The sequence below is a fragment of the Astatotilapia calliptera genome, chromosome 8 (genome assembly GCF_964374335.1).
Source record: "Astatotilapia calliptera chromosome 8, fAstCal68.1, whole genome shotgun sequence".
Taxonomy (NCBI): domain Eukaryota; kingdom Metazoa; phylum Chordata; class Actinopteri; order Cichliformes; family Cichlidae; genus Astatotilapia; species Astatotilapia calliptera.
The window spans coordinates 22,347,522-22,361,330 of record NC_137429.1 but is presented as its reverse complement, the minus strand read 5'-3'; the positions used below and the strand labels follow the sequence as shown (position 1 = coordinate 22,361,330).

General features: G+C 43.3%; 1 protein-coding gene across 7 annotated transcripts in view; it reads left to right on the top strand.

The window, feature by feature from the left end:
- The window catches only part of mrtfab (myocardin related transcription factor Ab), a 39,992-nt gene extending 34,136 nt beyond the window's left edge, over positions 1 to 5,856 (top strand). For 6 of the 7 annotated variants that reach the window (XM_026177180.2, XM_080305594.1, XM_026177184.2 and 3 more), the window contains 8 exons: positions 466 to 861; positions 970 to 1,971; positions 2,073 to 2,279; positions 2,968 to 3,060; positions 3,455 to 3,595; positions 3,776 to 3,868; positions 4,187 to 4,250; positions 4,336 to 5,856. In XM_026177180.2, the coding sequence (XP_026032965.2) occupies positions 466 to 861; positions 970 to 1,971; positions 2,073 to 2,279; positions 2,968 to 3,060; positions 3,455 to 3,595; positions 3,776 to 3,868; positions 4,187 to 4,250; positions 4,336 to 4,883 (2,544 nt within the window). In that variant the 3' untranslated portion in view covers positions 4,884 to 5,856. The remainder of the gene's footprint in view (positions 1 to 465; positions 862 to 969; positions 1,972 to 2,072; positions 2,280 to 2,967; positions 3,061 to 3,454; positions 3,596 to 3,775; positions 3,869 to 4,186; positions 4,251 to 4,335) is intronic. The other variant, XM_026177183.2, reaches the window with a different exon arrangement.
- Positions 5,857 to 13,809: the final 7,953 nt, after the last annotated feature.

Genomic DNA, 13,809 nt, shown 5'->3' with positions numbered 1-13,809 from the left:
TCAAAGTTAGTGAGTGTCATCTCTGTCTGTGCGGGAAAAAGCTGGAAACTATTCAGATGGTAATCAAATCACGTCTTTGTTGATATTTACTGAGGTGTCAAAACTCATTATTAAGGGTACAAGGGAGATGTCTTTTTGGGTGAAAGAGTTGAGCTCTTTATCTTTGCTTTTACTCCTGATTTGCATGCAGTTCTGTGTGTGTGAATGGTTTACACACACTCATTAGTGTTTTGGCTTTAAAATAATGTGTCATCTTATTTGGGTGTCATTTTAAAGAGTCACTTGTCTGAATTTGTCCGAGGCGACCTTTTACATGGCTTTTTTTATCAGTACATCACCACCTACGCACCCTTTAAAGGTCCAGCTGTATAAAGTTCCTTTGAGCTGAGCGTTTTAAATTTGAGTCTATTCTCACTTTGAGTCAGTGTTTGTTTTATGAATACCACTTTTGTTTCCATCTTCCAGGTTGCTGAGCTGAAACAAGAACTGAAATTGCGGGGTTTGACCGTCTCAGGCACCAAGAATGATCTAATTGAGAGGCTCCGTAACTACCAAGAACAAAATGGGGGAACCGCAACTGTTTCAAAGAATGGCATTTTGCAGTCCGGCTTGCAGGGCACGACCTCAGCTGCTAGCACCACCACATCTTCTCCCACCACAACTTCCACCTCTGACCACCAGTCAGTAGAGGGTGGGTTTAAGTTGTCTCTGTCCTCACTGGCTCAGGCGGTTCCAGGGCGGGTGATGCGGTTTGGCAGCACCAGCTCGAGCCCTCCGGTGTCGCCGACTCCGTCAGAGAGGTCGTTAGCTGGAATGAGTCCAGATGAGACCAGCTGCAATGGAGACATGTTTGGAGAAATGGTGAAATTTATGTTTCATTTGTTATTGTTAGAAGCACTTTGTCATTTTTGTGTCTACCCAGACATTTTCCTAACATCCTCTCCTTTTTTTAATGTGTGTGTCCTTCAGGTGAGCTCTCCGCTGACCCAGCTCACCTTGCACCCCTCTCCTCAGCACCCAGCAAATGTCTCTCCACTCGCAGTCAAAGATGAGATCCAGAGCTCTTGCAGTCTGTCCAGGTCCTCACCTGCATCTGTCCAAACCCCCGAGCCCGGAGCAGCCATGGACACGTCATCTATGGATAAAGACCAGATGCTCCAGGAGAAGGACAAACAGATCGAGGAGCTCACCAGGATGCTGAGGCAAAAGCAGAGGCTGGTGGAGACTCTCAGGTCCCAGCTGGAGCAAGGCAAGATGGCAGGTGGGATAGTGGTCAAGAGGGAAGGAAGCGATAAGAGCAAAACATCCCCAGAGGTTAAGCTCCAAACGCTAATAAAAGCCTCAGCCATTCAGCCCCCTACGCTCCCTAATGGCATCGTGTTGAAGGTCAAAAAGGAGGTAGAGCCAGAGGAAGGAATGGAGGGAGTAACAGAGGAGGCTCTGTCAAAGAAGCAGGTCCTGACGATGCAGTATTCCCAGGAGACTCTGCTCAGGCTGCAGCAGATTCAGCAGCTGCAGCTCCAACAGTCTGATCAACAAAAACGGCAACCACAACCGAAACAGCAACAAAGTCAGGCGCAGCCGACGAAGGCCGCAGAACCCAAACCGAATCCTCAAAAACAGCATCACCAAAAGAAAGAGGCTCAACTCCTGATCCACCAGCAGCAGCAGCTGCAGCAGCTCATCTTCCAGCAGACCCAACAGAAACAGCTCCAGGCTCAGCAGAAGATAACGCAGCAGAAACTGGCCCAGCAGAAGCAAGTACAGCAAAACCAGCTCAAGCAAACCCAAGGGCAGCAGCAGGCTCAGCAGAAGAACCAGGTTCAGCTAAAGCAGGTTCAGCTGCAGATCCAAAACCAGACGGTGACAAGTCAGAAACCCGCACTGAGCCAAACTCATCAGAGGAAGCAGCTGAAAGCTCAGCACAGGCAGCAGCAGAAACAGCAGACATCAGCAGCCTCAACACAACAGGTAATACTGTGAACTTCAAAGACTGAAAGCACACACGCTGCAGTCTTTACGATGAGTATATAGCATATAATAAAATGCTAACGCAACTTTTCTGTTTCCAGGTGACTCCAGTCATCATCAAGCAACAGAATGGCACACCAGTGCACACTCAGGCCATCTCATTAGACCTCCTTAAGGCCAACGGCACACCTACACTAGTGACAGACACCAACGGGAACCACTACCTAATCGCTCTCACCAGTCACACCACAGATGGACAGAATGGAGTGTCCTCATTGGCCAAAACCAACGGACGCATCACACTGCAGGTACAGGGAACATGGTATTCTGATGATAATGGTAATAATGCTAAGTGTTTCCCTCTAAATTAGACTATTTGTACATTATACAAAAATAATGAATATATACTGTGTAGCAAATAATTCGTTGCACCTTCAGTCAGTATTTTGAACAGCAGCAAGTAAACTTAGCCCTACAATTACTCTGCAGCCTTTGTGCGTTTGTTGTAGTGGCATGTGTAACCGTTCTCCACCTGCTGTGGGTTTTCTTAAGATTTCTTGTCTTAGCTCGTAGAGCTTCCTGAGCAGAACAAGAGCTACTGTCACCAGCTGTAGCCTACAACAGCAGTGTCTTTTTGACGATGTTAGTTCAGTTCTGTCAAAACTCTGAGTGAGTCGCTCATCACACATTGCTTTGAAGCTGACAGCTGGTCACTAGGGTATATTTACTAATTTAGGAAGTTTATCTTATGTCGCCGGTGGGGGTTTTCTTGTTTTGTTTTCTTTTGTCCCCACCCATCGTCACCTGAAGTTGCCAAATGTCATTGACTTACTGTAGTATTTCAACCTTTACTGTCCATGGATGAAAAAATTATAAAATAAAAAATACACTTCAGTAGGATAGGGTTAGTCTTGCATGTACTGTTTATATATGGGAAGCGCGTAATACTAAATGGTTTGACAGAATATGAATATTTGCGTACTTGTAACGTTTCAGAGATTGAATTCAACTCCAAGTAAACTGCCCAGCACCGACAGCCAATCAAAATGTCAGGCAGAGGCCGAGCCTGTGAGCCAACCAAGCAAAAAGGTACAGCAAAAACTCTTTCTCAGTAAAACATGTAAGCATGGTGTAGATTGTAACTTTCCCAACATTTTTACTTAACTTTTTTCTTCATTTCATTTGTATTGTTGTAAGGTCTTAACCTTAGAGTATATAAAGCGCCCTCAGCCAACTGTTACTGTGGGTTGGCGCTATGTAAATACACGTTGAATTGATCTCTGTTTACTAATTTAGTCCTGAAGACAACAATAGCAACAGATTCCTACCACAAGGTGTCGCCACTGAGACACTGTAAAATCATCCAAGTTAGATTGTGGACTAACAAAGGTTAAAAAACAGCATCTTATCCCAGAATAAGACTTGCATGATTAACATATGCAAGTGTGCCTTCCGTTCTAAACGTGCCACTCTTTGCCCGTAGGGACAAAAAGCGGGGCTGCACTTAGACGCCAAAGGTGATCCACAACCCAGCCAGCCCGTCACCGCTCCACCCAACCTGCAGCCTTTCTTTGACGACATTTCAGACAATGAAAGCCAAAACAACTTAATGTCATCTCTCAAGGTAACGCCAGCAGCAGCACCTCCTCCTTCTCCTCCTCCTCTCCCTCCTCTGCTTCCAGGCAGAGTTACCTTCAGCATGTCATCTCTAATGGTGGTCCTGCTCTCTCCACATGTTCATTAAATTTGTCTTCTTGTTTCTTCTCTCTTCTCATTTCATCACTTCATGGCACCATGCTGACAGAGACAGGAGGCGTGTCCGCCTTACGACCGGCACACGCTGTTCACCCCTCCCTCTCCTAAACCCAACACCTCCCTTTCTTCTCAGCGCTTCAGAGTATGTCCTCCAGCATGTCTTGTCTTTCCATCTGCCTTGCAGTATTGATCTTTCTCCCTGTCTCGACTCCTTTTTTCCATCTTCTCACTTTTTTGGTCTCTAATGTTTTTGCAGAGGAGTGGCAGTGGTGTTGGGTTTGTTAGGACGTAGTGGTAGACTAGATCAGTGTCATCCTATCAGACCCAATTATCTAAAAGAAATCGCCCCTGCAACATTCCAGTGAAGAACACCTGCTGCTGTTTTTTGTGTTAAATAACTACATGATACCTCACTGTTGGCTACATGATGGCTAATGAATACTGTGTTTCTGTTCGACAGCCAGAGAATGGCCTGAACAGCCAGCAGATGGACGACCTATTTGACATCCTGCTCAAAAGTGGAGGTAATGATGAGATCTCAGTTTAATGTGAGAGAGACATCACAGGTCGGTACGTCTTGATGACCTTTATTTCTCTGTCCTCCCCCAGAAATCCCCGGCTTCAAGGCCAACCCGGACCCTTCCCTCCCCCCTCTCCACTCTGACCCACCTTCTCCATCCACTGCCCCATCCCCCCTCCACCTGTCTCCTCCCACCCCCACAGAGGCCTTCATCTCCCCGGAGTCTACGGTGGGAGGGCCCTGCTCAGGCAGCGGGCGTCTGGAGGACTTCTTGGAGAGCACGACGGGCACCCCACTGCTGGGCATAGAGTCCGACGGCGGCCTGGCGCTGATCGACGACCTCCACAGCCAGATGCTGAGCACGCCCAGCATCCTGGACCACCCCCCCTCCCCCATGGACACGTCCGACCTGGGCTTCTCCCCGCATTCTGCGGGGCTGGACTTTGGCGACCCCAACCTGGATAGCATGGACTGGTTGGACATGGTAGGGAGCGCAAGTGGAGGTAGCGAGGGCAATAGAGGAGAGCGAGGAGGTGGAGACGGAGGGACGAGTTTAGCTCCGTTGGCGCCACACACTCCGCAAAGCGTGTTCTCAGCCGACTTTCTGGACAATACGGACCTGCAGCTGCACTGGTAGCCACGTCTGTAGCACCTCACGCAGACGCACACAGATGAACACATGGTCGCTCACACTGTGTACAGGCTCCGTCTTTATTTCATGCACATACTCTATGCTGTCTCTACCACTGCGGGGGGTGTCTGGCACATGCACGCGCACACACACACTCTCACACATTTACTCAGTTTGTCTTGTCTTTCACTGGCTGTTGCTGTATGCAAGGTGAGGTGGTGTTAAATTCATTGAAATTACTTGGTGGACCTGAAGTGGACTTGTAAAGATTTTAACTCTACAGGGAACCAAAACGGATAAAATCCCATTTCCCGTGTCCTGACCTGCATTAAAGCCAGGTTTAAGTAAACCAGCCGAAAGTTGCAGGTCGCTTTCAACCCATTTCAACCCTCAGTAAACAGCTGGACAGATCAGAGGCGAGAAGGGACTGTCTGTGATGTTTTCCTGGGCTCCTAGAGATAGCAGTGTGTGTCAGTGCCTCCTAAACTTTGCACTTATGCTGAATCTGATTGGTTTAAAGGGTGGGTGTTTAGGTCAACAGCTGAGTGAAAGCCACCTAATGTTACAATGGTCAGCTGAGCCACTGATTGTTTTTGTTTTTTTAAAAAAAGAAAAAAGGCAGCTGCTTGTGGCCTCACCATGCCAACCTAAACCCCACCCACACTAGTCAAAGATACAACCTTCATTGGTTGAGAGTTGCTGTTGAAATGAACCTTATCAGTGGCAACAGTTTGAATTGAAGCCTCATTGGAGGTTGCGTATAATTGGTAACATTATGGTAGACCACTATGTATTGCTGTATATCGGGTGTATATTACAATTTGTCCATATGACTATTTTTCTTTGCTGGTTGCTTTAGAGTCAAGCTAGCCGGCTGGGGGACAGAGGGGGAGGGCGGGGCTTCCAAGAGAACTTGGACCTTGTCATTTTTTTAAAGAAAAAAAAGATTAAAAAAATAAACATACCATTTAAAAAAAAACTCTAAAGATGTGTTTCTTTTTCCTTTTGATTTTTCACATTAACAGATACATCTCAGCTTTGTGATTTAAGTAAGCCTGGTAATGAAATTAAAGCCACAAGAGGGCGATGTTGCTCAAAGAATAAAGAAAGCAGCTTCCATCTGGAACAGGAGGGTATTTTCCAGAAGTTTGCTTACCCTTGTATTTTTTATTTTTCGTAGTGCTAAACAAGACCTGAGCACATTTACCAGTTCTTTGTTTGGTGCTGAAAGCCACGTTCAACTGGATTTTTTTTGTGTGCTAGTTGTCACAAATTTCAAGCTGCATTTCCCCCACAGCTGCTTCTGAATGAAAACACACCCCTGCCTAAACGGATCAACAACTAGGCTTCTCTCAACCACCTGAAAAGTTTACTTTTGATCATCTCGGGCAATTTATTTTGAAGGAACACTATAGATCATTTCTGTGGGACAGTCGGCAGGTTTTTGAATCTTTAAATATGTTTCAGAGTACATGAGAAAAGCCCAGCATCAGCTGTTTAATAAAGGCTTCAACTGTGGCATGTATGGATCTGCAAAAAGTAATGGTGTAAAATTATTGGCATTAATAAAAAGCCACTAGATTACAGTGTAATTTTGACAAATACGTTTTGTCACTTATACAAATACCCTGGGTCAGACTGTAACAGGTGTTTTAAACTGTACTATATATAAAAAATACATAAAATATTGTATTATGATAGAAAATATATAATACTGCTAAGGCGCTCTATATAATGTGCCTCATTCACCCATTCATGCAAGCACTTTTTTCCACGTGTATGCACTTTCTGTCAAAAAATATACCGATGGATGCATCAGAGAGCAACTAGGAGTTAGTATCTTGATCAAGGATATTTGGGAGTCTGGAGCATCCATAAGTTGAACCTTCATCACTTCTTCTTTCTTTTCTCTTTAACTTCTGCCTCTAACGTCCAGTTTGACTCACTCACTATGAGGGGATCCTTGTCAATGACGCTGATGAGCTCTTGGGAGCTCTCGTCCTCTCTCACACACACAGGAACTGCAACACATGCAGATAAACAATGCACAAGATCCAAGCATGAGCCAGCTCAGTGTGCTCTTACAAATTCCTTTCACACTCACACATACACAGGTTGCCGCAGCTCCCCAGAGCAGCATCAGTACCATCTCTCTCTCACCCATATACAGACAGAGCAGATAAAAGTCCCGAGGCCATGCCTCTAATTAGCTACAGTGAGCTCTAAAGGGCTACAGCACCACAAGGACTAAAGATCTCCTCTGTATCCCACATCCCTCTGACAGGAGCCTGCCACCCCGCAGCCAGCCGTCACACAGGATTTTTAGTCACACATTCTCAGAAAGCCTTTTACCACCAAATTATCATAGCTGGTTCTGACATGCCCAAAACTAAACTTTCACTTTTTAAATAGTTTCAGCACAGGCTTTATTAGGTACACCTGTTCAACTGCTCCTTAGCATAAATATCTAGTTAGCCGATCACGTGACGGAAACTACAGTATACATGTAGACATGATCAAGAATACGATGACCCGCTGAAGTTTAAGTGAGCTTAAATGTAGCATGGTTGCTAGTGTCACATGTGCTGATATACTGCCCCACATAAAAACATCTCTATGGTTTACAGACATTTGTCTGAAAAAGAGAAAATGTCCAGTGAGTGCTCTGGGACAAAACGCCTTGTTGATGCCAGAGATCAGACAAGAACGGCCAGACTTCTTCAAGCTGATAAGAACACTTGTTACAACCAAGATATGCAGAAGAGCATCTCTGAAAGCGCAGCACATCAACCATCAAAGGACGTGAGCAGCAGATGACCCCACTAGGTGCCACCTAGTGGCAGCTATAAAAAGAAAACTAAGAACATAACGGTGAGTTCACAGCACTCAAACAACCTCTACAGTCACCACATGTCAGTCCATTAGAGCAGCATTTTCATGTGTTGGAACAGGAAATTTTACACGATGAACGCGAAAGCTGACAAATCTGCAGCAACTGTGCGATGCTATCATGCAAATATAGACAGAAATCTCTGGAATGTTTCTAGAACCTTGTTTAATCTGTGCCATGAAGAATTAAGGCAGTTCTGATGGTAAAAGGGGGGCTAACCTGATGCTTGCATAGGGTATATACTTGCATAGACAGTATATTTGGAGTCTATAACTGACCCCCCGTTATACAGTTGATGAAATTATGTACTGGGAAAACAGCACTTTGCAAAATCACAGTATCACAGAATGGATGTCTGTGTTTCTGTGTGGTGGTGTCACCAGAACAAGGATTTTATTTTCCAGGCGCTTCATGATGATGATGACTTAACATGAAGATTGCCTCTGAAGCGTCCCAGTGCTGCTTTATTACATCACGCTGAGCCACAAAATTACAGAAAACCAAATCACAACACACGTAATGTTGAACCGATCGTGTGTTTCAAACACTTTTTTTTTTTCATTTTTTCATTGTTCCTTTGTCTTCACTTGTTTTCGTGTGAAGCTGGATGATGTGAGAGGAGCAGTCAGGTTTGGGTGGATCCTGCTGCGACTGCAGAGCCTTTGATAGCAGAAGATGTGAGGGCTGACATTTGGGTGGGCAGGGGGAGACGGAGAGGGGATCAGTGAGGAAAATGGGAGGCAGAAAGGTGCTGAGAGAATAGACACACTGTTTTGCTCTACACCTGCTCGTCTGAAGGAAAACAGAGCGTGGAGGCACAAACGACAAGAGAGTGACGCGGTCACAGAGAATGGTTTGCAAACGTTTCAAACTAAAGTCTTCTTTTTGCTGCTTGATATTATTGCTAGCTACACCACAGTATAAAAAAGCCAAAATATAAATAAATGAATAAAATATCTATTTGATCTCTGGCTTTCTTCCACAACTTGTATCCTATCCTCACCCCCCCAACCAGTCGGAGCTGATGGATGCCCCTCTGTGAGCCTGGTTCTGCTGGAGGTTTCTTCCTGTGAAAAGGGAGTTCTTCCTCCCCACTGCCAAGTGCTAACTCAAAGGTCGTGTGATTGTTGGGGTTTTCTCTTTATTATGTAGGGTCTCTACCTTACAATTTAAAGCGCCTTAAGGTGACTGCTGTTGTGATTTGGCGCTATATAAATAAAACTGAATTAAATTGAATGGATGACAACCTTTTTCAGTGAAGGTCTTGCTTATTTCAGCAAGACAATCCCAAACCTCATCCTTCGTCTTTCATACATGTAGTGCTGAGTCCAAATCTGCCCCTCCCTAAAAAAATAAGAAAGAAAAAGGAGGTTATTGTGTATTACCTGAAAAAAAAAAAAAGATGCTGGAAGATATAACATCTACAGGACAAACTGGCAGTGTTGAGGGAGGCAAAAACTTCTCTAATTCTCAGAGAAAATGTAATCTGACATGATGAATTTAGCAGGATCTGACTGCGCTTTGGGAGGGACAGCTGGGCTCACGGTCCACTGGACATCATATAATCGAGGTCGGTGTCTTTTAACATAACCTTGGGACAGCTAAACTGTGTGAGGCAGAGTTATGTAATGCACTCACGATGGCCTGGTTTCGATGTTTTTGTCGAACTCCACAGATGTTGGTTTTTACCTCAAAGCATGAATATGAAGGCACGGCCCTCCGCTTTCTCCATCATCGGACCGTCATTAGTATGGACCACAATTGACACAATTGACTTTTCTTTCTTTTTTTAAAAAAAAGAAAAGCTTGATATTATAGTCCCGAGAAGCACAGTCACTCCACATCAGAACAACACATGCATATATCACAGGTGTCAAATCCATCTAATATTATATTTCTGTTTTTTAATCACAAACCTCAGATCACTGTTTGTTTCAGTGATCTGATGCAGGATCAGTGAATAATGCTCAATGGACATGATGAAAGGGCAATATGAAAGCAAGCTTATTACAATGGAAGCATCAATTAATTGACTGGTTGAGCCCAAACAGCCCTAAGCTCTCAGTTTAATTGGAGGGAAGCGCTCGTTCAGATGCTTGGTGAGAGCGAGATTGCAGAGAAGTAATCAGATTGTACTCGGAGTCACTGGCATTCATTAATACAGTGATGTCAGAGGGATGTTGGGTACAGTAGATAACACAGTGTGAGAAAGTAGACAAGATCACCGATCCGTCAGGCAAGGATTCTGTGATGTTTTTGCATCAGAAATCTCACCACAGCAGGTTTTCAGTTTTCTGTTGTGCAAACTGAAGCCTCAGTTTTCTGTTCTTTCCTGACAGCGGTGACTCCTGATGTGCTCTTCTGCTGCTGTTGCCCATCTACTTTAAGGTGCTTGATTCAAAGTCACGCTAATCACTTTCTTCAGCACGTTATCATGACCATGTTAACATGTTTTTAGAGCTCTGTTGTCCTGACAGAGAGTTATAAAGTGGCCACTGCAGTAATTTATGCTTGGTGATATGGCTTTTTCTGGGAGCTACTCAGCTTTCCAAAGGCATACACCACTGGTCAAAAGTTTGAAAACAACCCAGTTTTTTATCAGAAGTTATGCTTTTAATGTCTCATTGCACTCTGAAATGAAAGCATAGTACAAATACTTAGTAATGGCTTTCTTGCTGCAACTCATCCTGTCAAACCTGTAGCTTGAAGTCTTCTCTTCAGAGTTGAAACTGGGACTTGTTTACTACAAACACTATTAAGCTGTTGTCATGTGAACAGCCTCTCTTCCATTGCCTTTTTCTCACCAGTTTTGTAGCAACACACAGTACAGCACTGTTTAGCTGATGCTCACGAGGATATGGTACCACAATGTGTTCCAACCCTGCTTTTATGCAGACAGAGGGGGTTCAAGAAAAGTTTGGAACACCTGTAGGAATTAGTAGCACCAGGTTTCAAGGCTTGATCAACCTCCATTGCTGCAGAACAGCTTTAAATTATAATTCTGAAATGTACATTATTTTTCAGTTTGGAGTAACCTTAACTTTTTTTAACCTCTGGCAGTTCACCATCACTTCAAGCTAATGGCAATAGGTCAAAAATGTGAAAACCGCACAAAATGGAGAAGTTGTTGCACAGACAACAGCAACCATGTACTGACTGTGGGAGCTTAAAGGGCGCAACCCTATGCCCCTCCCATTCAGTCACTAATTCACCATCACATCAACAAAGACCAGCAGCTGGATCATCACACAAACTCAACTTTTGAGTTTGTACTTCTGTGCAATAAACTGCAAAATGTATTAAAATGACAAAGATCTGAATCCTACTATCTGTTGCTTTGGACAGACCTGGAGCACATGGAGTCTCTTTTTTGGATCAAAGTAGTGACGATTGATTAAACAAATACTGTAAAACCAACTAACTAATTACCAGCTACGAATGTGTGTAAAATCTAATTCTAAATCCAGCTTTTCAAAAGAAACTGTTCTGTGTATTGGTGGCCTGGGAGTGATACATGCAGCGCAATGACATTCAACCTGAACATCCCAGAGAGGCTCCGGGTGATTAACTGAGAAAAGTGTGTGTGTGTGGGGAAACAGAGCGAAGTGTGAGATGTAAATGAGAAGGATGTGCAGATATAGATCTAAATAAAAACAAGGAGCTGCAGTGAGGAGAAAAAGAGAGCAGAGCCAGAAAAAATAATAAGGGAAGAGCCAGTGGTGACCCCAGAGAGGAGAGAGGAGCTACAGTGCTGTTGTTCAGTGTGATTAACTCCAGAGAAAGCAGCCTGCTGGAGGACTTACTGAAATAGCGAGTCCTTATTAGAGTCAACTACGGCAGCTGCCACTCACCTGCTGCAGTTTAGCATTGCAGATCCACATGACATGACAGTAGCTCACAGCGCCTATGGGAAGCCTGGTGCACTGATTGAACACAGGTAAATGGAAAGGTGACCATGTTTATGTTTAGAATATTGATCTGTCTAAATTCATCTTCTTTTACATCATTGCTGAGAAAAAAACAACAACACTTTTCTGACAAGCCTGTTTTGCCATTTAAGCTGCACTGCACATGGTGAACCACCAAACATGCAGAAAGATGGCCTTTTTTTTTTTTTAGCAGAGTCTACGGCTACGTTCACACTGAAGGTCTTAATGCTCAATTCCGATTTTTTGATCAAATCCGATTTTTTTGTCTGCTCGTTCACACTACAGATAAAATGCGACAGCAAACGCGCTCTAGTGTGAACGCTCAAAGCGGCCCGCATGAGCAAAAGAAGACGTCACACACAACGCGCTCTGTTTAGACCCAGAGCAAACAGTATTGTTTGACTGATGGCCCTTAATATAAAGACTTCGGACTTTACGTTTCCCAATTTTTGCTTTATTTTGTTATTTACACAATAATGTAGATAACCTAATAATTATCCTTATTGCTGTTTTAGAGAGGAGCGGTCAAACAGCAGTCGCTTTCAAAAACATCGGATATGTATCGGATTCAGTACCACATACGAAAGTGACCCAGATCGGATTTGAAAATATCGGATTTGTGCCGTTCACACTGTCACACCATGATCGGATATGGGTCGCATAGGGTCAAAAAAAATGGGATTTGATGCGCTTTCGCCTGCAGTGTGAACGTAGCCTAATTGCAGCAGGTAGTGTGTGAAGTGTGAATACAAAAAGTGTTCCCTGTTTTACTTTGATGGTCCCTCAGCTTGCGTGTGTTGTGTTCAGTTTTGCTTCCCTTGGTTCATTTGTTGGATTTTGTTCAGCTGTGTTCCTCAGATGTGTCTCCACTATTTAAGTCCTCAGCTTCCCTCTGTTCTTTTTCATGTTGTTGTCAATTCTTCTGTCAATGTTGTGTTTTCTTTTGCCCTGTGTGTTTAGTGTTTCCTGGTTCCATCTGTGACATTATACCATCTAATACAGTAAAAAGACATTTAATTTTTTTCCCCACGCATTTAGTGGTGGACAGTTCCATCAGTGTTACAAATTTGGTGACCGATAAGTTAAATTTGGGCAACACACGTGGAACGTAAGATGAAACAAACAGAGAGAATAACACAACATTCACAGGCGATGATGATTCTTTTGAAATATATAAATGTTAATACGTGTGATGATGGTCTTGCAAAGTTTTTAGTTTGGCACACCCATTAAAGAGAACATAGAGGTGATTGCTTATACCTTAATGGCAGAGAAAATACATAGTATTAGTTCCAAACCATGAACTATTTTGTGACCAGTAATTCATTTGCGAAGTTTAAAAAGGATATTATGGGGGGTTTTTTCTATCGATCCTGCAAACACAGTGTGTAAATTATTTATTTACTACAATATTACATCCACAGTCTGGTGATAATCACATTTGTCTGACAAACAAAACGTCTTCGGTAAGCTCAACCTTAAGGATCACAAGCCAGTGGGAATAAAGTAGCATTTACTCACTACAGCGTGACATCACTGTGTCTGTGTATCATATTTATCAAATTTTAATAATATACACATCTGAATAATTATTTCTGATCAGCTTTTTATCTGCCATTTCCCACTTTACATTTCTTCATAGCTGCAAACTGATTAACTTGCATTAATTTCATGCTCATTCATGATGCAGTTACTCTGAAAAGTCAAATTAGAGTGCAGGATTAGTTTAGATCTGCTGTGTTCAAAAACTGTGTAAAAATAATGTTGTTATCAATGTATTAGTAATCCTTCTGCAAGAGGAAGCCACGTTATTTCACGTATTCTGATATTTTCTTTCACCGTATGTCTCTAAAAGTCCAAGTCTAAAAGTCAAAAAGCCTTCAATGTGCCAGTAACCTCAGTTATAATGATGTCACGTTCTCCTGGAGCATACATATGCATTAATACTTGCTATAAGAAAAAGGGATTTCAGGGCTTTTTAAGTTATTCTTGTGTTTAGGAGGTAGCACACCAAAATAACCACTGTGGTGTGTATATGCATGAATCTGACTGGATGCTTCCACTAAGCTAAAAAGTGGCCTCGTATAGTCTTTGACTAAAAAAATGTGTTTTT